Source organism: Phoenix dactylifera, unplaced genomic scaffold, assembly GCF_009389715.1.
Source record: "Phoenix dactylifera cultivar Barhee BC4 unplaced genomic scaffold, palm_55x_up_171113_PBpolish2nd_filt_p 000532F, whole genome shotgun sequence".
NCBI lineage: Eukaryota > Viridiplantae > Streptophyta > Magnoliopsida > Arecales > Arecaceae > Phoenix > Phoenix dactylifera.
Genome location: NW_024067941.1, coordinates 3,429 through 28,223, shown reverse-complemented (window position 1 = coordinate 28,223; position 24,795 = coordinate 3,429). Strand labels below are relative to the sequence as shown.

The 24,795-nt window shown below is 40.8% G+C and overlaps 1 protein-coding gene across 1 annotated transcript; it reads right to left on the bottom strand.

The window, feature by feature from the left end:
* Window positions 1–22,024: 22,024 nt before the first annotated feature.
* LOC120106348 (surfeit locus protein 6-like) lies at window positions 22,025–23,483 on the bottom strand. The gene is made up of 2 exons (XM_039119338.1): window positions 22,884–23,483; window positions 22,025–22,828 (listed from the first exon to the last, which is right to left on the bottom strand). Exons 1-2 carry the CDS (start codon window positions 23,399–23,401, stop codon window positions 22,300–22,302), a joined length of 1,047 nt encoding a protein of 348 aa, XP_038975266.1. The 5' UTR covers window positions 23,402–23,483; the 3' UTR covers window positions 22,025–22,299.
* Window positions 23,484–24,795: the final 1,312 nt, after the last annotated feature.

Sequence of the window (24,795 nt, the reverse complement as noted above, 5' to 3'; positions counted from 1 at the left end):
CTCTGAAGGAAGAAGACCACCATGACGGAATAAACCATCCACCTGGAGTGCCATCTTGGATAGCCATCGGCAGCCCTATTTTCTTCACGAAACACTTGGGAAACCACGTCATGTTGGGAACAACTGTTTCCAAGCCAAGATATTCTTTAAACAAAGGGAGTTGAGCCACCCTGCAAGAAGACAGATCAGTAATCCAAGATCTTCTGCAATTCTCAGCACTCCAAATCAACCAAGCCATGTAAACCATCATTCCTTTCACCCACCTCTCTCTACCTGGGCAGGAGATAAGAAGGATATCACTACCGGCAAAGAAGTAGGGAGTATTTGAAGCTCAGCTATCACAGCCAGTTGGTGCCAACGCCACACAGCAAATGGACATGCTACAGTGACATGTTGGCTGTCCTCCACTGTACCTCCACAATGTTATCTAAGCTTCCACCAAGAGCACTTAAACTCTAAGCACTCATCAGACTGATTAGGGGCATTGAGAACATATGTGTTCTCAATCTTTAACAGTAACTGAAGGAGTTATAGAATGAAACCAGAAAAGTTGATCAGATCCCACATACGGTCCCTTGTAATAAAATCAGCAACGTGAGATTCAGAAAGATCCACCTTTATGTCGACATAAGTGATCCAGTTGCACAAAGGCACATTAGTGAGCCAGGGTTCGTTGTAAAACATTAATAGAATCTCCTATTCCTAGCAGCTAGAAAAATTGATGCTGTAGCATACATTTGTCCACATAACAGAACGTCCATTAGATTTGGTACCCGATCCAGCTACCTGGGAATTTATCTTTAGATTTTTTTAAACCGAGCCCATAAAGTATTAGGAAGCAACTTTCAAGACCAAATTTGCTGCAACCTTACGGAGCAAAGCCTGCTGCCTTGACTGCAGAGGATGAAGTCCTCGGCCTCTGTGAGGACCCGTGCGGATATGTATTTAGTCCCACATCGGTTATTCGCTGGGTAGATCTTGGGTACTTATATTGGATCAAGAAACCCAAAGAATACTTTCCAGCTAGTAATTAATTTTGGGTAAGGTCCTAGGTTGTTACAAATGATATCAGAGCAGACCCGGCCAATAATCTATGTGAACTAGGGAACACTGCAGCACGGATTCATTGGGGCTAACCATGAGCCGATCATGGTGTTTGTGATTAGATTTGAATAGATTTGAATCCTTAGCCTGACGAGGATGTCAAGGCTTAAACGGGGGGAGTATGTGAGTACCCGTGCGGGCATGCGTTTAATCCCACATCGATTATTCGCTGGGTAGATCTTGGGTACTTATATAGGATCAAGGAACCCAAATAATATTTTTCGGTTAGCAATTTTGGGTGAGGTCCTGGATTGTTACAGCCTTTAAGGCTTTTTGGCTCTTAAATTGTAGACCAAGAGAGAGGATGCTCTCCCCTCCGTTCCGAAGGATTTTCTCCATAAAAAGGCCTAGAACTCCTTTTCCAATGTTCTAAGAATGGAGAGAGGAATATAAATAGAAGACATGACATATAAAGGAATAGAAGAAGATAATACGGTTTGTAGAAAAGTTGCCTGGCCCGCAAAGGAAAAGGTCTGATTTGGTACCCGATCCAGCTACCTGGGAATTTATCTTTAGATTTTTTTAAACCGAGCCCATAAAGTATTAGGAAGCAACTTTCAAGACCAAATTTGCTGCAACCTTACGGAGCAAAGCCTGCTGCCTTGACTGCAGAGGATGAAGTCCTCGGCCTCTGTGAGGACCCGTGCGGATATGTATTTAGTCCCACATCGGTTATTCGCTGGGTAGATCTTGGGTACTTATATTGGATCAAGAAACCCAAAGAATACTTTCCAGCTAGTAATTAATTTTGGGTAAGGTCCTAGGTTGTTACAAATGACATCAGAGCAGACCCGGCCAATAATCTATGTGAACTAGGGAACACTGCAGCACGGATTCATTGGGGCTAACCATGAGCCGATCATGGTGTTTGTGATTTAGATTTGAATAGATTTGAATCCTTAGCCTGACGAGGATGTCAAGGCTTAAACGGAGGGAGTATGTGAGTACCCGTGCGGGCATGCGTTTAATCCCACATCGATTATTCACTGGGTAGATCTTGGGTACTTATATAGGATCAAGGAACCCAAATAATATTTTTCGGTTAGCAATTTTGGGTGAGGTCCTGGATTGTTACAGCCTTTAAGGCTTTTTGGCTCTTAAATTGTAGACCAAGAGAGAGGATGCTCTCCCCTCCGTTCCGAAGGATTTTCTCCATAAAAAGGCCTAGAACTCCTTTTCCAATGTTCTAAGAATGGAGAGAGGAATATAAATAGAAGACATGACATATAAAGGAATAGAAGAAGATAATACGGTTTGTAGAAAAGTTGCCTGGCCCGCAAAGGAAAAGGTCTGATTTGGTACCCGATCCAGCTACCTGGGAATTTATCTTTAGATTTTTTTAAACCGAGCCCATAAAGTATTAGGAAGCAACTTTCAAGACCAAATTTGCTGCAACCTTACGGAGCAAAGCCTGCTGCCTTGACTGCAGAGGATGAAGTCCTCGGCCTCTGTGAGGACCCGTGCGGATATGTATTTAGTCCCACATCGGTTATTCGCTGGGTAGATCTTGGGTACTTATATTGGATCAAGAAACCCAAAGAATACTTTCCAGCTAGTAATTAATTTTGGGTAAGGTCCTAGGTTGTTACAAATGATATCAGAGCAGACCCGGCTAATAATCTATGTGAACTAGGGAACACTGCAGCACGGATTCATTGGGGCTAACCATGAGCCGATCATGGTGTTTGTGATTAGATTTGAATAGATTTGAATTCTTAGCCTAACGAGGATGTCAAGGCTTAAACGGGGGGAGTATGTGAGTACCCGTGCGGGCATGCGTTTAATCCCACATCGATTATTCGCTGGGTAGATCTTGGGTACTTATATAGGATCAAGGAACCCAAATAATATTTTTCGGTTAGCAATTTTGGGTGAGGTCCTGGATTGTTACAGCCTTTAAGGCTTTTTGGCTCTTAAATTGTAGACCAAGAGAGAGGATGCTCTCCCCTCCGTTCCGAAGGATTTTCTCCATAAAAAGGCCTAGAACTCCTTTTCCAATGTTCTAAGAATGGAGAGAGGAATATAAATAGAAAACATGACATATAAAGGAATAGAAGAAGATAATACGGTTTGTAGAAAAGTTGCCTGGCCCGCAAAGAAAAAGGTCTCGACTTATTTGGGATCGCATATATATTACGGGAGGCGAACAGTGCAGCTGACTAGGTCGCCTCCTTTGCAGCACATCATACCGGGGCTTCTTTATAGGATGACACCACCCCCATTCCGCAGGGCCTAGTCCGTATTTTATATTTTGATGCTTCGGAGCATACTCGCAATGCATAGTGAGACACCGATTTACCTAAAAAAAAAAAAGGAAAAGGTTTTCCATTTCCACCCTGCTATTTTTGCCCCCACTCTATCCATCATATGGTTAAAATCATATGGCGACAAGGTGGTATCATGAAGGGACACCTAAATATTTCCAGACTCCCCTCTTCAACGACATGCGAAACAGCTGCAGAATTTGTCCCTTGATAGAGCATGGGATGGAAGGGCTAAAGATAATATGCGACTTTGAAACATTTATAGCCTGTCCAGATGAAGAACAGTGAGCATCAAGAAATAATTTTAAGGTTACAGCATCTCTTATTGTAGCTCGGGTAACCAATAAGCAGTCATTTGCATAAAAAATTTGAGAGATAGTTGGACCTAGTGGTCCTGAGTAATATGATTGAAGCCACTGCATCTGAATAGCATCCTACAAGGATGAAGATTACATCCCTGAGCATAGAATAAAAAGATAAGGGGACAATGGGCAACCCTGCCGCACACCACATAGCGAAGAAAACTACTCCGTAGGTGAGCCATTGATTAGAAAAGCAAATTGAGGATGCGAAATGCATGCTATGATCCATGTGATAAATCTATGGTGGAAGTGAAAATAGTGGACTCTAAGCAAATACTTCAACCTTGATCGACATTAAACTCCAAGTACAAGGTGTTGGAAATAGATAAACTTAATTGTGCATTGATTCAAGAGATATTATTTAAGACATTTGTGTTTCCAAAGAAAACCTTTTATCTTATCTATGAAAGTTACTTAGAATTCCTCTTCATGAATGAAACCGAAGTGTCATTCATAAATATGACTCTTCGTATTTTGTATAGGGTTACTTGAAGGGTTGTAAAATCCTCTTTATAAAGGGTTGTTATTTGAGTCATTTTGTAATGAAGAGAATTGAAGAAATCTAATATAGAGAAAAGTCCTCTTCATTCTTTAGTGAAAAATACTACAATATTCTTCTCCTCCATCCACCTCTTCAAAGTGGTATCAGAGCTAGATCATGGCTACCGGAGTGCTTTCCATTCCTCGTCTTACCAATACCAACTATGAGAATTGGAGTATCCAAATGAAGGCGTTGCTTGGATCTCAAGATATTTGGGACATAGTCGAAAGAGGCTATGTAGAAGCCGAAGATAGAGATATTCTTACGGCGCAACAACGAGAGACTTTGAAGAAAGACAAGAAGGCTCTCTACTTCATCTACCAAGGCCTAGATGAGGCCGCTTTTGAGAAGGTTGCTAGTGCTACCAATTCCAAGCAAGCATGGGAGATTTTACAAAATTCTTACAAAGGTGTAGAAAAGGTGAAGAAGGTTCGCCTCCAAAGCTTGAGAGGCGAGTTTGAAGCTTTGCAAATGAAGGAGTCCGAAGTTGTGTCGGACTATTTCACAAGGGTGTTGACCGTTGTGAACCAATTGAGGAGGAACGGTGAGACACTTGATGATAATCGGGTTGTGGAAAAAATCCTACGATCCTTGGACCACAAATTTGATTATGTTGTGGTGGCCATTGAAGAGTCCAAAGACTTGGACACTATGACGGTAGATGAGCTTATGGGTTCACTTCAAGCCCATGAGCAAAGAATACTAAAGAGAAGACAAGAGCCATTGGAGCAAGTTCTACAAAGCAAGCTCTCCATCAATAACAAAAAGGAGGAGTCAAGAGGCGAAAGTAGCCAAAGAGGCCGTGGTCGTGGCCGAGGACGTGTTCATGGTAGAGGTCGAGGTGGATCTTATGGTCATGGTAGAGGCCGTGGTGACCACAACAATATTGAGGAAGGCAACCAAAATCGTGGAAGAAGAGGACAAAGAGGTAGAGGCCGAAGGTATGACAAGGGTCAAGTTCAATGTTACAATTGCAACAAATTTGGGCATTATTCTTTTGAGTGCTACTCTAATAAATTTAGTCAAGTTCATGAGAAAGCCAATTATGTCAAAAAGGAAGATGATGGAGATGACGTGCTTCTACTAGCACGAAAAGGAGGAGATGCTATCAATCAAAATATGTGGTACTTAGACTCCGGTGCAAGTAACCACATGTCGGGGCACAAAGAAATTTTCATGGAGCTTGATGAATCGGTGAATGGCCATGTCTCATTTGGAGATGCTTCCAAGGTAAAGGTGAAGGGCATTGGTAAGATACTTATTCAACTCAAAGATGGAAGCCAACAATTTATTTCCAATGTCTATTATGTGCCTGATATGAAAACCAATATTCTTAGTATTGGGCAACTCTTGGAGAGAGGATTTGATATGCAACTAAAGGAAGGAAGCTTCTATCTAAGGAAACAAAATAAATTGATTGCTCATGTTCCTAAGTCAAATAACCGCATGTTTGTATTAAACATAAATCATATTGTTGCCAAATGTCTAAGTGCATGTATGAAGGATGTATCTTGGCTTTGGCATTTGCGGTTCGGACATGTAAACTTCGGTGCTCTAAAGCTTCTCTCAAGTAAAAGAATGGTGAAGGGGCTGCCTTATATTGATGTCCTTAATAATATATGTGAGGGGTGTGTTCTTGGCAAACACTCAAGGAGGAGCTTTCCAAAGAAGTCTCACAACAAAGCAAAAACACCACTTCAACTTATCCACACCGACATTTGCGGGCCAATCACTCCAAGCTCATTTGGAGGTCGTCGCTATTTTTTAACTTTTATTGATGATTTCAGCAGGAAAACATGGGTGTATCTCTTGAAGGAGAAGTCAGAAGCATTTCAAGCTTTCAAGGAGTTTAAAACTTTGGTGGAGAATCAAAGTGGCTATACTATCAAGGCGTTGCGGTCAGATCGTGGAGGAGAATTCACATCCAAGGAGTTTGAAGCTTTTTGCAAAACTCATGGCATTTGGAGGCCCTTGACCGCTCCATACTCACCTCAACAAAATGGCGTCGCGGAAAGAAAAAATCGGACTATACTTGACATGGTCCGAAGCATGCTTAAAACAAAGGAGTTGTCGAAGGAGTTTTGGGGCGAGGCTGTCAATTGTGCGGTCTATTTGCTTAATAGATGCCCCACAAAGAACTTGGAAGAAGTAACACCACAAGAAGCATGGAGTGGATACAAGCCTGATATCTCTCATTTGAAGGTGTTTGGGTGCATAGCTTATGCACACATTCCGGATCAAAAGAGAAGCAAGTTAGATGATAAAAGCTTACCATGCATCTTCATCGGGTACAATGCAAGATCCAAAGCTTATAAACTTTATGAACCAAAGGAGAAGAAAGTCATTGTAAGCCGAGATGTGGAGTTTCAAGAAGACGGTGTTTGGAATTGGAACACTAACATGGTGATGATACAAGATGAAGAGCAGATCAAGGAGCAAATTAGAGTTCCAACACCACCTTCATCTCCTACTTCATCGGTTGAAGATGTTTCAACACCATTAAAGACAAGAAGCATTCAAGATTTATATGAGGTGACAACTCCCTTAAATCTTATTTGTCTTTTTGCTAATGAAGAAATAATTTCTTTTGAAGATGCTATCAAAGATAAGAAGTGGAGGAAAGCCATGAATGAAGAGATAGAAGCCATAGAAAAAAATGAAACATGGGAGCTTACTTCTCTACCAAGTGGGCTTGAACCAATTGGAGTAAAGTGGGTTTACAAAGTCAAAAGAAATCCACAAGGTGAAGTGGAGAAATACAAAGCACGACTTGTGGCTAAAGGCTACAAGCAAAAGGCCGGAATTGACTATGAGGAGGTTTTTGCTCCCGCTGCTCGAATGGAGACCATTCGCTTGGTGATTTCTTTGGCGGCTCAAAACAAATGGAAGATTTTTCAACTTGATGTCAAATCAGCCTTTCTTAATGGCTATTTGAATGAAGAAGTGTACATTGAGCAACCCAAAGGTTATGTCAGAAGTGGACAAGAAGACAAAGTGTTGAAATTAAAAAGGGCGCTCTACGGTTTGAAGCAAGCACCTAGAGCTTGGAATTCAAGAATTGATGCTTATTTCAAGGCAAATGGGTTTGTTCAATGCCCCTATGAACAAGCTCTCTATATCAAAGAGAAGGATGGGAACAAATTACTTGTCTCATTATATGTTGATGATCTTATCTTCACCGGCAATTCTATACAATTGATCAAAGAATTCAAACAAGCAATGGCAAAGGAGTTCGAAATGACCGACATGGGACTTATGTCCTATTTTCTTGGTTTGGAAGTGAATCAATTAGAAGATGGAATTTTTCTTTCCCAAGAGCACTATGCAAAGGAAGTGATTAAAAGGTTCAAGATGGAAGATTGCAATCCTATTAACACACCAGTGGATTGTGGTGTAAAATTGTCCAAGAATGATGAAGGCAAGGTGATTGATCCTACACTCTACAAAAGCTTGGTAGGGTGTTTGAGATACTTGACATGTACAAGACCGGACATACTATATGGCGTTGGTTTGGTGAGTCGGTTCATGGAGGAACCAAAATCATCTCATTGGAAGGCGGCAAAGAGAATCCTACGTTATGTTCAAGGTACTCTAAGCCTTGGCTTATTCTATTTTTATTCTAATAATTTTCAACTTGAAGGCTATTCTGATAGTGATTGGGGTGGAGACTTGGATGACCGAAAAAGTACTTCCGGATTTGTATTTTTTATGGGTAATATGGCATTCTCATGGATGTCTAAGAAGCAAGCAATTGTTACTCTCTCAACTTGTGAAGCAGAATATGTTGCGGCATCTTCATGTGTTAGTCATGCAATATGGCTAAGGAGCTTGCTAAAAGAGATTAATATTGATCAAAATGAAGCTACACAAATTTACATTGATAGCAAGTCGGCAATTGCTTTAGGAAAGAATCCAGTTTATCATCAAAGGAGCAAACATATAGATGTTCGTTTTCACTCAATCCGAGAGTATGTGAAGAACAAAGATGTGGAGCTTATTTATGTGAAGACTCATGATCAAGTTGCGGACATTTTTACTAAACCACTTGGAGTTGATCTCTTCAACAAATTCAAAGATTTGCTTGGTATGAAGGATGGAAGACAATTAAGTTTAAAGGGGGGTGTTGGAAATAGATAAACTTAATTGTGCATTGATTCAAGAGATATTATTTAAGACATTTGTGTTTCCAAAGAAAACCTTTTATCTTATCTATGAAAGTTACTTAGAATTCCTCTTCATGAATGAAACCGAAGTGTCATTCATAAATATGACTCTTCGTATTTTGTATAGGGTTACTTGAAGGGTTGTAAAATCCTCTTTATAAAGGGTTGTTATTTGAGTCATTTTGTAATGAAGAGAATTGAAGAAATCTAATATAGAGAAAAGTCCTCTTCATTCTTTAGTGAAAAATACTACAATATTCTTCTCCTCCATCCACCTCTTCACAAGGTGCCTTCATTAAAGAATGCATTATCTCTTGAGCCAGAAGAATATTATCAATATTATTCCGCCCCTGTACAAAAGCACTCTAAGTTGAAGAAATTAAAGAAGAAAGAACAAGCTTCAGCCAATTGAAAGGATTTTTGCTACAATTTTATGCCTAGTATTACATAGGCTAATAGGCCGAAAATCCATGACATGTGAAGGATTAGATTTCTTAGGAAATAACGCTACATAGGTTTGTTTCCTAGATGAGGGCACAGAAGCATACTTAAAGAAATATTTTATAGCATCAACTACCTCTCCTTTTTTTTTAATATGCCAAAAACTCATGAAAGAAGAATGGTTGGCCTGGTGCCTTGTTTGGGTGCATACTGCGAAGAACCACCTCTATCTCATCCTCAGTAATTGAAGTGGTAAAGGCCTTAATTCCCTCATCACTCTCAATTCTGTCTCTTGCCTCTGCAAGGCCATGATTCGATTTCTCTGCCACTGCAACACTGTTGATTTATGAAAAAATTGGATGTTAGCATCCCCTGCCTTGAGCCATAGCACTCTTCATTTTTGTCTCCAAAATAATTCCTACATGCAAAGATTTTTGTGATATGCCCATTGGTGAGACAATAAAAGCGTGTATTGGTCATGCATTGAACAACCTTGCTGTGCCTCCATCTCTTGAAGTTTGAGAATATTTGCATTAGGAGTTGCTCCTCTTTCAAGATATTCCCAACCTTCTTGTTCCATTGACCAACTTTATGTTTAACATTGCATAACAATTTGGACAATGAGATCCCTAGGGAATAATGGCCCTCACATCTCTATGCATCCATGACCACCTCCTGAATATCATCACACATCAGCCAAAACCATTCAAAACAGAAAGGATGATGACTTCTTGGACACTAATGCATGGCGGAGATCAATAGTGGGCAATGGTCAAATGCAAATCTACTGAGGTAACTAACCCAAGATTCGAGATAAAGGTCCAACCAATCTTCAGAGCCAAACCCACCTGATTATTACACCAATCTTCGAGAATTTTGGCTTCTGAAAGTCCAAACCAATAAGATCTACCATACGGAGAGGCACATAACTCAAAGATATCCCAATCTCTCCTAAAAGGATTACCTCCCCCTTTTCCTTTCGCATGTAGAATAACATTAAAATCCCCAATCAAAAGGAGCGGCAATCCAAAGGTAAGAATTCGGAATACCAGATCCCACACCACTCTTTGTTGCACCCCATAAGTGCTGATATAAACTATTCAAAGCACCTAAGACAGGCCTTTGTTAGTGGTTAGGGGTATAATACCAAAACACACATGCCGGTCTAAATGCACAAAAACTGACCTTCCCTAACTCTTTACACTAAGAAACATTCATCCCTCCAGATAATTCAACACTCGATACCATATAGAGGTCCCAAATTGATCCCATCATCCTTTTAATATGAAGCATAGACTCCTCTGAGAGTCTAGTCTCAAGAAAAGCACACGCAACCAAACAATATTAAACAATCAACAACCTAGCATATTTAACAAAGGAGACTAACAACCTAGCATATTTAACAAAGGAGACTTGCCCCCCCCCCCCCCCCCAAGCCCTTTGACTCTCATGTCAAACACCCCAAGAAGGACCCTCCTCCACATTCAAAGAGATCCCTTGAATTGGATGAATGATGGATGACAGAGGACAACCTTCAAAATTTGCCAGCTACTACTTTAATTTTTGAACATGATTTACGTGGTTAGAAGATGCAATATCTATGGAATGCTGAGGAGTATTGTCTGCCGCATTGATCTTTAGTGTTGGTGGCATCAACTCTTCCTTCTAATAACCCAAGGAGCTACCAGGGTTGGTCGACACCATCCTCCAAACCTTCTTCTTAGGTGAATTGAGAACATACTTGGACATAGAAGATAATATCCCTAGTTGCTGCACAAATATGGTGCTGCTATCCTCCTCCAAAACCAGCACCTTGCCCCTTCATTGGTGAATGCTTTCTCTTTTCCTTCTGCACCACTTCAGGAAGCATCGAAGTAATCTCCATTGGTTAAGGAGGCACCTATTCTAGGACATCAAATGTAGCTAAGAGCCCAAACCTAAAGCCCGACATGGTGGAGGCTGATGTCTCCGATGACACCAGAAACTTTGGAGGTGACTTCTTGGAGGGTCGCCACAGCCAATGCAAGTTGCGCAGCAAAAGGAGGCAGCATTGGAGAGTGCCTCCTCTTTGAAGGCCCTTGTGTAGCAGAAACCCAAGTCGCTCGTATCCAAGGACCAAACACAGGTTTGTCCCTAGAGTTGCCCCCTTTGATAGAGCAGCCACAGTCCTCCGTTGTTGTCCTAATCTTCCCACAGATATAGCAAATCTTGGGGAGATTTTCATAGTTGCATCATTGACTCGGATCCTAGTATCAGGGCACAGTTTTGGTGAGATCGAACTAAACCTAAGCTCTAGTAAATCCCAACCTCATGTTGTCCTCTATCCATTCATCTAAAAATAAGGCCTTACCAGCTATAGAGATGATCTTTAAGATCATCCGCTCCCACATTTCTAGTGGTAGGTTTGGGAACATGATCCAAATTGAAGCATATCTCGACAGTTCCCTTCTAAATCTGAAGGTTGTCCTCCAACCTTCCATGGCTAGAAACTAGCCAAGCAAGAACCAAGGTCCATGAGCTAGAACTCGGGTCTTCATTGCCTCTGAGGGAAGAGAGAAGAGCAACAAGCCACTAGAGAGTGGTATAATGTGGAAATCTCCTTACATATTCTACTTGGCCCTCATATCTCTCTAGATGTAAGTCTAAAGAATACTCTTTACCAAGAAGCTTACCAATAATGTCTAATTTTTACCAATTGGAGCTTCGATTTAACTTGTATGCAAGGGTGTGTTTCAAGGATTTGCAGAGTCTGATGATGGGCAGAGAGGCCCCACGGCAGATTGAGGGCAGGTGGATATGGAGGATGCGGGTGTACCCTCGAGTGGCTTTGTTTATTTGAAAGGTGGCTTGGGGTTGCCTACCGACCTGGAGGGTGTTGGCAAGCAGATGTGTCAGGATTTCTCCGATGTGTGAGGACTGTACGGACACGGAGGAGGCTATCAGCCATGCCCTTCTAGGGTATCCCTAGGCCATGCAAGTGTGGCAGAGGGCACTTTTTTCTTACCGCGAGGTGCGGAGTCGGGCGGGGATCTGCTAGACCACCTGAGGATGCTAGCAGGAAGATTGGGGACTCTGAATGGAGGCATCATCTGTGTTTATATGGCATATCACATCTGACTGGACAGGAATGCTCTCTTCTTTGATGGTGAGAGGGTATCTCCGAGGACTGTGATGGATAGAGCCATCCGTCAGGCGATGGAGATTATTGTCGCCACCCGGGCACTGTCGCCTAAGTGGGCTAGAGACATCTGGGGTCCCATTTCGCTGATGCAGCGCCCCAAGTGACTCTTGTTTCTTGGGAATCCCTAGCCCTGGCCACCTCAAGATGAACTTTGATGGTAGCGCACTAGCAAGAGGAGACATAGGAGGGACGGGGTTTGTGATCTAGGATCATGACTCTAGGTTGATTGCAGCAGGCAAGAGGAGCACCTATGACATGACCGCCATTGGAGCGGAGCTCAGAGCAGCATGGGAGGGAGTCACCTATGCGAGGAGGATCCTAGGGGCATACTGCATTATCCTGGAGGGAGACTCGATTATGGTGACTGAGTGGATTCGTGATATCGGGCAACAGGGCGATAGCCACCCCCTACTTAGGGATATCTAGAGCCTAGTGGCTAGCTGTAGCTCGTTTCAGGTCATCCATATATTTCGAGAGGTGAACACGGCAGCAGACTGGGTCGCTTTCTTTGTTGCTCACCACTCGAGAGAGGTTTTATGGATAGGGTTTGTTCTTGCTCTCCTTCTTTTTTGTATTCTTATTTCTCATCACACTGAGGGAAGAACTCACGCTACGCTAACGTTAGCTACCGTAGTACCAAAAAAAAAGGACACCACCTGGGAGAAATGTGCCTCAAGCATGATGATATTCTCTTTGTTCGGATGAGGTCTGTCACTGAAACCACTGGCCCTCCTAAACCACCTAGGACCAAGAGCATGTTGGTTCTACCACCTTCAGACTTTGCTGCTTAGAAGAAATTCAGGGTGGAGAGAGGTTTGCCCCTCTTGTCAATTCGTAGTCACCGAAGGGCTTTGCAAGAAGCCCCTTGAAAACTAGCTAGATCGAGGTCCATTTTGGCCCTCTCCACCATTACCTTCCCTTCTAAGAAGGGTTCAGACGGAACCCTAAGGACCGCCTTACCCTTATCAGCCGACATTGATCTCATACTGCTTAGCACAACTTTGTTAGGCAATATCTTCAAATTTAATTTGCATTATAGCTATTGCACCCTATCTTATTCATGATTTGATTTTTGGTTATAGTAGGTTTTATGCATGTTCAATCATGTTAGCTTTTGATGGGGTTTTTGCATGTTGACCACGTCAAGAATCAAAATGTATTTCTAGCATCAAACCTTCTTGCAAAGGAACATCCAAGGAGTGCACTATTTTCTCCACTCTTACTAGAGCCCTCCATCCTTACTGAAGCTTCACTTGGAACACCTAATGTTGATAATATGGCATCCCAAAAGATAGTTGCACTTCCATTCCTGCATCTCTAAGGCATAGTGCAACATTAGTTGTTATGACCAATTTGTGTGCGTTTTACCTAGTTGTCAATATGGTGGCTAGATTGGCTTATTCTGGAACAAAAGTAATGAATTGACAATTTTGAATTTAGTCACTATTTTGACATGCTACTTAGTCATTACTTAGTCATGATTAGGAACATGCGATAGTGCAGCTATTTTGATGTGCACTTTTTGCCCTCAAACCTCCTACCTAGATGCCTACTTACTCCTCCCCTTGGTCTTCTTATTGTGCCACTAGGTCATTTTCGAAGAAGTGTTAGTTGTCAAGGGATGAACATATTTTTTCATTTGATTGATGGATCCAACAACAAATTTTAATGACTTAAGGTGCTGGGTTTAACAATGCAGCAAGCGCAACTTACACAATTAGGGGTCACCAGATTTGCTAGCTATCCAAATTAGGTATTAGATTTCTATTAAGAGCTCATATCATAGCGACCACATGATGGAAGATCATTAAAGCTTAAAAGTCCGTATTTTGAAATTCTCCTACATTCGGGCTAGAAAAGGCAATTTAATGCACGTGAGTCCAAAAGAAAGCTTCATAAATATTAATACAATTAAATTTTTTATTTATAGGCACTCCATGATGTCTGGTATCGAGATAGATTTCTAAAACATTTTGAATCACCTAAAACAAAGGTTAGATGCGGAAATTATTAACGATTTATCAAAGACATGTTAGTATTGATGTTCTTCAATAAAATTATGAAAATGTCATTTTGTGGTCCATAATTTACAGTACGGTTTTTCTTTTATTTTGTCTAAATTATGTTTCGTTCTTCTACAAACTCATGTTAGATGAGTTAGAAGCTAGTAGGAGTTAGAAATATATTATCTTAGGAAATTTATTAACTTACAAATTTAGAAAATTTGTATCCTAGAAGAACTTGGAAAATCTATTAGCTTTAGAAAAATCTCTCGTTGTAGTTGTACATTTTGATATCAACTAATTCATCAATAAAGTTTTTAAAGTTTTTTTCAATATCTTGCTTGCAGTGATTTTTTGCTTGTCATGGTGCGAGATTGTGATTTGTGAGAAGCACACGGTGTGAGATTGAAAGCTTTGAACATTCCCCGAAGAGGTAAGGGGTGCGAGGTCGAAGAACCTTAAGGAGTTTGGCATGAGCCCATCAGTTGTCTCATATTTAGGTTTCCTTGTGCAGATTCTACGTTCTCATGCCAGCTTGCCTGCATCAACAACCCTCATATTTAGTTGTTATCATTGAGACCAAAGTTGTGGTTTGTTACTCAAGATTGGGTCTACATGCCAAGTGTTGCTCAATATCATTTGATTAAATAGTTGCCTCAGAATAATTATTGTTTAAGAATGGGACAACATTTCCCCAAACCTCTTTGAAAAACCCTCATTACTCAACAAAGGAGACTTTGTCAATAAGTGCAATGGCATAGATTCGAGTTCCAGGATATCACTTTCTTAAAAAAGAAGAAGCCAAATACTAGGTATGCCCCTGATCTACTTACCAGGACCTTAGATTGCCGAGACCACAATAGGTTAATAGGCCTTTGCTCTTGGTACTTGGTACTTTACATACAATATTTTATTTTTCTTGAACAATGTATGCTAATTACATTGTCATAGGGTATTTCACTCATTTATTGAGTATATCTTCAAATAAAAATTTGCATGTTGATTATCACACCCTTCTTGTTCATGAATTGATTTTTGGTTTTAGTTTGGTACTTTTCATGTCAATTTCATTGCATGTTCTTTGCTATTTGTTCTGATGGGGTCTTCTGGATGTTGACCATGTCTAAATTAAAATGAATTTCTAGTTATCATGCCTTTCCTGCAAAAGAACATCTAAGAAGTGCACTTTCTTCTATCCTTTATCGCTTCACTCGAACCCCAAAGCTTGATGATGTGCCCAACCAAAATATGGTTGCACTTCCATCCATTCCTGCATCCCAAGGGCATCAGCTGTTATGGCAAGTTCATGTGTGTGTCCATTTTTTTTTTCCTTCTATTACCATCTAGGTTGGCCTGTTCCGGTGCACAGGTAATAAATCAGAAACCTTGAAGTATGCCATTATTTTGATGTGCCAGCTACTTAGTTGTTACTTTGCCATGTATTAGGCGACTAGGCACTTCTTTAGCCTCCTCAAATCTCCTACCTAGATGCCTCCTTCTTCCCCTGTGTCATCTTGATGTGCTACTAGGGCACAGACTCGACTGGTAAATGCAATGGTATAGCTTCGTTCCAGTTCTAGATCGGCCACAATGAATAAAAAATTTTTTAAAAAAATATCCAAGGTTAGCTCTATCCCTAGTCTGCCCTGCCAAAACCCTAGATTGCCAGAATTATAATTTGATTTATGTCCTTTCACTTTTGGCATTTCATATGCATTTTAATTTTCCTTGAACATTGTATACAAATTACATTGTTGTAGGATGTTTATTCATTTATTCAAATTCAATTTGCAAGTTTTGGTTATACTTTGGTACTTCCTGTGAAGGCAAGTTCTAGCTTGTTGGATTTGATGGGGATTTATCCACATTGACCATGCCTAGAATCAAGATGTGCTACTAGTAATATGCCTTCTGCTGCACCAAGGTACACCATCTCGATACCAAATTCTATACCGATACTATTCTGTTATTATGTCGGTATGCCTACGCTTCTCATACCACATACTGGTACCGAACCGATATGCTACAGCTTCAGCCAAAGGCTAAAGTCGGCTATTATTTTGACGTAGGGATCACTGACTCACGAATTATGAGACTCAGCAATGTTGCAGCTATCTTGATGTGCACTTCTTTGCCCTACTCAAACCTCCTCCCCAGATGCCACCCTCCTCCTCCCCTGATATCTTGGTACCTTTCTAATGCCCTCTGTTGCGCTCCTCTTGCTGTTTCCTGACCTCCTTTCCTTTAATGGTGGCGCAGCAGGGAGTTTCCATCTGTTCTGCCCCTGGTATTTCACCAATCTCCAACTGCTACATAGGGTCATGATGCTCGTTCTCCCCTTCCCCGAGATCAAGAAAGCAAGAGAGAAGAACTTGAGGTAATGCGTAGTAGCTAATCCGATAATAGACTACTCCGATATAGGCCCCCAAGGCTCTGTATGTGAACAGACTAAATAAAAATACAGCCAAACCTATTCAAAGTTGGAGAAATCATTTAGGTGGATATGGTCTCTTGCCATTCACTTTTAAACCTCCACTCCTTTAAACTTCATTAGCGATGCTGATTCGAATCAACTAGTGGATTATCGTTTCCAACTAGTGTAATATATATAATTAACACCTACTTGTCAGCAATCACATTTCATCCTTAATAAGTTAAGAAGCTAGATTTGTCAAGAATGAAGATATTGTTCGAACATTCATAACATGTGTGTCATCATAGAATAACCAAACGTAATTCCTTCAGAAGAAAAAAATCAACATATCATAGTGTAGTTTAGCAATTTTTGTGACCAATACTAGCACAGTGAGACAGGGTAACCAGATGATGCTAGCTCCTGACAGCTACAGGCACAGGGAATGGCTCTTCAACCACTGGAAAAACAACAGGATGGTCCCTTAGGTCCCTTAACAATAAGCAGCTAGCTTAGAAAAGCTCAAATGCTTCATAAAAGTGGTTTCGCTAAAATATATCATAACGTGGTCAAGCTGAAGTACATCATAACATGGTTTAGCATCTTTACTAGAGTAACATTTCTCTCCAATACAGATTACCAGTACTAGCAAAGTATGATGTGTATGCCATATCAAGCTGGTGGACTGGTTTGGATACAACAAATGATTCCATAATCATTGTAACATAGCTATTTAAAAAAAAAAATTGAAAAACATCATACCATGGTTTAATGTGTTTTAGTAGAGTCATATGTCTCTGAAAGACAAAAAGATTGACAGTACCAGCAAAGCATGAAGCAGCATTCCATATCATGCTCGCCTTGATTGGCTTTGATACGATAAATGATACCTTAATCATTAGAAAGATGGCATGACATGGTATCTTCCGGACAATTACCAGATAGCAGTAAACACCAAAAGGAACCAAAGCAAAAAAAAAAAAAAAAAAATCATCTTACAACCTGATATTTCCTATCAAGACAGAGAGCAGAAGGGGCCATCAGAGGAGAATGAAGCATCGGAATGCAAACCCTAGACTTCAGCATAAAAAGCTTACAGCTTATCTAGAGGGACAACCTAATCAAACAAAACAATTGAAATTATACAGAAATCAAATGAATGCACTTAACGAGTAACTTGTCATTAAGAAGCAAAACACTAGCTCAGTAACATTACATCTTTAAACTACCAATTACAATGAAACATCACGCTGCGCTTGCATCACACAGTTGTACTCCATTGATATTCTTAAAGCAATGTTTTAAACAATACATTATATTGGACAGAAAATAGCACCGGGTACAGATTGAAACCTTCCAACTTTAACTCCTATGCACATATTTTATCACAGCAGTTTGGTTTGGAGAACTAGCTATATATGATTTAACATGCAAACCAAGATCAATAAGACCTGTCATAAGTATATTAAGAGAACAAAGAAAATGAAAGAATCCATGCATGTTGCAGGTTATTCATTGTATGTTACATTATTAACTCCTTAATAGCCAGATTATTCAACCTGGAGAGTAAAAGCCATCTCCAAAATCTCACTCTTGTGAATGCTAGTTCACATTTTGGGATTCTTCTCATATCAAGTTTCCTTTTCCATGACTTTAACATATCACTATCAAGCTATATCTAGTTTGTTTTGTCCCATATTAATCCTTTTTTTGTGTATTGCTTGAAATAGAACCACCAGATAGCAGATATTCATTAATAGATTGGATTAAAAATGAATGTACAAATGATTCTATGTATTTGATTTCTAATTTTTTTTAAGAGAATCATTTACCCATTATTGAACCCGAAACCATGTGCACTTCAGGCTACCAATCATAAGACATTCCAAGAAAGACAAACTGAAAAACACAGCACATCTTCAGAAAAATAGTGTTTATTGCAAAATTAATTTCAAGTGGCATTGCAAAGAGACTTCATTAAATTTAGCTTGACCCACTTTACAGGATGGGTTTTTCCAAAACAGACCTCTGGAAAACATCTTTTATGAAAAACATGAGGTGACCTGTTTTTCCTTACGCATTTTTAGGTTTTATAGCTCGCTAGTTTTGGCAAAACAAGTTTTATGGAAAAAAAACCAAACAACATTTTCAGTGAAACATATTCACTTTGAATTTTTTATAAACTTGCTTTAGTAAAACTTGTCAACAAAACAACCCCTTATAATTGATAACATGGTGGTAGTTATATCCACCCAATACCTCTTCATTAATTAATTGTCTCAAATATAAATTATACAAATGTTTTCTATGCATTTGGTTTCTAATGTTTTAAGAGAACCATTGTTGCACCACTCCTTTCAAACTACTCATCATCAGACATGCCCAGAAAGATACAAACTGAAAATTGCAGAACATCTTTGAGAAAAAAACAGTGTGATTGAGTAATTAGTTATTTTGTAGTTGATATATCCACCCAGTGCCTATGACTAAATTGTGTATTTATAGCATAAAGTTTCTAGGAGATGAGATTCACGGAACAGAAAACTAAAAACTCGCTTCCTCAGTTTAAGTCATTCAATAAGAAATTGCCAGCAATTAGATTATATTCTGATTGCTTTCATTGTTATGTGATCTTCTACCCTAGCTGCAGTCTAATGTAGGGTTATCATAGCTCAGAGGAATTTTCAAGGTTTCTCTACCAAACAAGTTGGCTTTGGATGTGTAGGACTGAGACCATACTATCAAAGCAAGTGCTTGTACAGCATGAATCTTCAGAATCATGAGCAGTATCGACTTTGTATAGACAATGCAAGTTTCTTCTCTAATCTTTTTTTACCACTTTGAGAGTAATTTATTAATGCATGGTAGAAAAAGAATAAAGTCGCAATTCATCAAAAGCAAGATATCACAATACAAGATCATCAAAGCATGAAGGGAGCAGAGGTCGCAATTCATCAAAAGCAAGATATCAGAATATGAGATCATCAAAGCATGAAGGGAATAGAGGAGGACCCGATGTGACTGACCTACTTGAAAAAGTTATCATAGGAGTGTATTTCCACTTCTTAACTAGATCTAGATTGTGTTCGATGTTCACTGAGAAGAGAGATGAAATGTCAGACAAGGACGGAGAACTGAAGATTATTAGTTTAATTCCCCCCAATAGAAATGCTTCTAAGTCCCTTCAAATGAGTAGAAAGTAAATAGGAGCATAAAACAAATGGTTAGTGAACAAGAATGAATGTAGATACTGTTTGTTCATAAAAATTGATCCCCTGTCAATGGCTAACTCTTTTTCCAAGGCAATACCTTGTCTCCGACCTTTCTAAGTGAAATTATCCTTTTCTGCTCCAATTCCTCAAATAAATTGTAGTTCAATTATCTATCCAATTTTCTTTTTCAAAAAAAAAGTAACATTGGAATTTAATTAACATAACACAAGATGTAAAGATCCAAACTGCTTGATAAATCAACCAGTACAACTTTTCTCTACTAGAGCAGACGTTAGACATTCCCTTCAATTACTAACTCTCACATGTCGACTTAAGAGCTGGTGAACAAGGCATGGTACATACCCTGTTGCTACCAAGCACTCACATGATTTGGAACATAATAGCGTGGAATAGTAGAAAATTATGCCAAATGCTAGGATGGCCTGCCACCTGCGCATGGTACTTCAATTTTTGCTCCCATCCATGGCACCAAAGTTAACCACTTGAAAAGTTATAACAGAAACCATCGTTTTACACACTATAGACTTGTCAACAGCTCGTACATAGCTGAAGAGTACAATCTGTACGTGTTGCCTAACTCGCCTTTAACATACATTCCCCACAATAGGACACCAGCAGCACGATCAACTCATTTTCCCCTTTGATCCCCAACCCTCCACCCCGCCCCCCTCTCCCAAAACAGACACATACACACACACACACACAAAAAAAAAAAGGAGGTTAGGAACCAATCTTTAAGAACCAAAACTTTAATTGCACTACAGCTCTAGCCAAATTCCCAGCTCTTTTCCCTTCAGTACTTAATTGAAGTTTAAACTTCTAAATCCCAACCGTCAACCTTAATAAAACTTTTAAAGCTAGATCACTCTATCAGATCTTCCTTCCGTGGCCATGGTGATTCTGCTAACTTTTCAAACTTAGAAATTGATATTTAGAAAAATTATATGCAGCATCATTGCTATTTTATATGTTCCATGTTGACGACCCCACAACAGAATATACACACCCCTGTGCTGAAAGAGGTATGCATCAAAACAATCAATTAACATGTCCCTTCAATGGATAGGAGTCAACCCGAAATCCACAATAAGCAATAAGCCATTGCAAAGCATGATAGCAGAGCTTATACTTGTCTCCAGACACTGTATGTTGTATTATCTGGGTAACATATTTTCTAAATAATGTTATTTCATATTAATTTGTATATAAACTATGCGGCTAGTGAAATATGTGTTTTCTATGACATTCATTTATAACAGCAATGCATCCATGAATTCATGGTCATGATGCTTAGAGTGATTAAATATGCATCCTAGTGGTTCAAAGCATCTATCTATATTATAAAAATACAAGTTTACACATTAACGTGGCTGTATCAAGGTATCCAAGCATCGAATCAATATCATACAATATGAGTAGGATCGGCCTTGACCACAATGAGTATAAAGAGCAAACTTTGAACATTGCCAACAGCCAACAAATAAGTCAGGGCCTCAGGAGCATTGCTAGTACAACACCAAAAGATCCATACCTTCCAAACAAACAAAATGAACTTTTTCCCTATCTTCACTATCCTGAATGTGTCTAAGTCATTCTCAATAAGAATGAATGCAAATAGCAGGATAAAAGTGGTAGTTAGTGAACAAGATTGTAAATGCATACCATTTGTCAATAACAAATTACAAATTATCCACCATCCAAACTAACTCCTTTTTTTCCCAAGGCAACTTCCTTATCTCCAACTTTTTGCTAAGTGAAGTCACTGTTTTCTTCTCGAATTACTCAAATAAAAGGTATTCCAAGCATTTGCCCCCTTTTTTTTACAAGAAAGTCATATTGGAATTAGATTAACAAAATACGAGATGTAAAGCTCCAAGCTGCTTATGAAAGCAACCCTAACAACAATTTTTCTACAGTAAACTAGAATTAAGCATTCCCTTGGATTACCAACTCCCCAATACGGATTTAAGAACCTGTCAGCATAGCACAATACATACCATACCAGTTATTGCCAAGCATTCACATGATTTATGACAAAACAGCACAAAATCGTAGAAACCATGCCAATGCTAGGTTAGCATGCCACTAGCACATGGTGCTTCAATCTGTTCTCCCATCCAATGGCACCAATGTTAGCTTTTTAAAAATTTATGCTCACACCATCATTTTTTCACACTGTACCTTGTCGACAGCCCAGTAAGCAGCTACAAGGTCCTACAGCCCAAAAGCATCTTGAAAATAAAATAAATGTATGGCATGGCATATGAAGCCAACTCGTCATGAAAATTTCCAAGATTAAAAATCACTACGAACTTTTCCTTGCACATGAAACAGCAGCAATTCATGGTTAAGTTTGAAAGGAGCAACAATTGTCCAACAATTCCACAGCAATTCTTTTAAAAACTGCCGACAAAATAATATACCATAAACATGGATGATAAATCTACATCTAACATTAAACATGAGTAACTAGTCCCACCAAATGGTTAAGCAAAAATCCAAAAGACTCACCTTACCTCAGCTTCTTCAACCTATAAAACCATTACCAGTTCTTAATCTCACATATACCATAAATTTCAGATCAAAAGCATGATTCATTCATTAATGTATCCCTCCTTGCGGCCTTCAAATCCTGGGCGCATGAGCTTCTTCTCCCTCTTCTCAATCCGCCTCATCTTCTTCTGATGGATCCTATCCTTTATATTCTCTGTCCTCTTCTTCTGCTTCTCCGCCCTGAGGTTCTCCACGCTCTCCATCCTCTCCTTCCACTTCCCTGCATGCTTCTGCTGCTTCTTCTTCTCCTTCTTTATGCTCTCCTTCAATAGCTTTGGATCATCGTGAACCTTAACCCCTGCAGCTCTACTCACTGCAGCCTTCCAAGAATGCTTCTTCGAAATCTTCTCCCCCTTCTCCGGGTCTTTCTTCGCCTCCTCGAGCTTCTTCGCCCTCTCCAAGGCCTGCTGCTTGGAAAGCTTCTTCTTTTTCTTCTTCTTGTCGTCCCCGCCTCCAATCTTGACCTGGCTGAATGTTAAATCGGCCGAAGAAGCATCTCCCCTTTTGTCTGGCTTCGCCTTCTTTTTGTTGTCCTTCTCCTCTTCCGACTCCTTCTCTCGCTTCCGCTTCCCCTGAGAAGAGGGTTCTGCCTCTTCTCCTGCCTGCTTATTCTTATTCTTCTTATTTTTCTTGTTCTTGTTCTTCTCTTTCTTCTCCTTTTTTTTTCTCAGACGGCCGGGTGTTCCGATTTGACCGGAGCTCCTCGATCCGGCGGTGGAGGCGCTGCCGGAGCTCCTCGTAGGTGACGGAGCGGTCGTCCGCGACGACGGGGCGGCTGCTGTTCTCGTCAATCTCGGGAGCCTCGTCGCTTTCGCTGCCGCCGTCGGAGGATTTGTCAGCGGCCTCGAAGATGCTCTTTTTGAGGAGGTCCAGGGTGGTGGCGGATTTTTCAGGGTCGAGGCGGGCGCGGCGAGCCTTCTTGAGATTCTCGCGAGACTCCTTCTTGGCGGCGGCCTTGGCGACCTTGCTGAGGCCCTGGAACCAGGGCTTGTCGTCGTCGGGAGGGAGGTAGAAGCGGGCGGGGATGAGCTCCACGAGGTGATCGAAGTAGACGGAGTGGCCGTGGATTAGGGTCTTGAGTTCGCCGTCCCCCGCAGCCGGCGAGGGCTTCTGGCTGCCGCCGCCGCCGCTCCTCTTCTTCATCTTCGGATTCGTATGTTTGATGGACGAAGCCGAAGGGAGAGGGGAGGACGGAACGGAAGGGTTTTGAAAGGTATTCGAACCGACCTGGGCCGCTTCGTCGGTTTAATACCGTCATTTTCTTTTCTAACCTGTGAGCCGGGCTTGCCTCCAATAATAAGTAAAGCAAAATCAAGCAAATTCTGTAAAACAAATTGATATAGTAGCTAAAATAAAAGTTATACATTTCCATTTCAGGGCTGTTTTATCTTTGTTTGTCTATGAAGAATCATTCTTAATGAAAAATTGAAACATATGTCTCTATAATATGTACATGTATATATGTATGTTTGCATATATATATATATGTATGTATGTATGTACGTACGTACGTACGTACGTACGTATGTATGTATGTATTATATATATGTATGTATGTATGTAATATTATATATATAGATACATATATGCATGTATGTATGTATATAAGTAGCTTGTATTGCTTTATGTTAAATACACAATCATCTTATTGGAAAATAACTTGATGTAATAAAATTTTCTGTACTTCTTAATTTCGTCTACAAGAATTCAAAGTATGCTTTTATTCTTGAAGAAGACTAGAGTTGCTACACCTGCACAGTAGAAGACAACAATATCGTTTGAAGAGTTAGGGATTAGGGCTGTTAACGGGATGAGCTACTCGGGCTCGGTAAAAGCTTGGCTCGGGCTCGGCCCGTTAGTCAAACGAGCCTAAACTCGAGCTCAAAATGAGGCTCGTTTAAATTCGAGCTCGAGCCCGAGCAGCTCACGAGCCCAAACGAGCTCGTGGCTTAACATGACCAAATGAGTTCGAAATTCGATGGTCGAGATCATTTGGAAACCCTGCATCCAACGGGCCAAGGCCTCCTCTCCAGCTCTCCTAGTCTTGGGAGGGCGGCGGCAAGATGGGCTTTTTCCCCAAAATCAACTATGTTTTCTCCAAAATCGCCTGAGGAGGGAGCATCGGGGAAGACGGGCTAGACGACGTCGAGGTGGTGGGTGGTGGAGGGAGACGAGCGGGGCCACAGGGTGGGCGGCAAGGAGGTTGAGCAAGTCGCCGTAGACATCGAACTGGGGGAAGCCCGAGTGGTGGGTGAGGGGAATGCCAAGCTCGGCCATGCAGGCCTGGATGCGGTCGTCGCTGCCATAGAGGGTCGGGTAGCGGTGGAGGGAGCGGTCCTGCAGGCGGGCGAGGACGGTGGTGAGGGGGCGGCTGATGGCGAACCCACCGCCGCCGTAGGCCATGGCGTACGTAGGAGAAGATGTTCTGGAGGTGGCTTTCGGAGACGGAGCCGATGTACTAGGGCTGGCGGTGGTCGAACTGGGAGAGGATGCAGACGAGGTTGTCGGGGACGAAGACGGTGTTGTCGTCGCCCGTG

Excerpts from the sequence above, each read along its gene's own strand:
- LOC120106348 (XM_039119338.1), bottom strand. The coding sequence starts at position 23,401 with ATGAAGAAGAGGAGCGGCGGCGGCGGCAGCCAGAAGCCCTCGCCGGCT. Across the intron at positions 22,829-22,883 it reads GAAGAACAAGAACAAGAAAA|GAAGCGGAAGCGAGAGAAGG; the intron begins ATAAGAAGAATA and ends CTCTTCTCAGGG.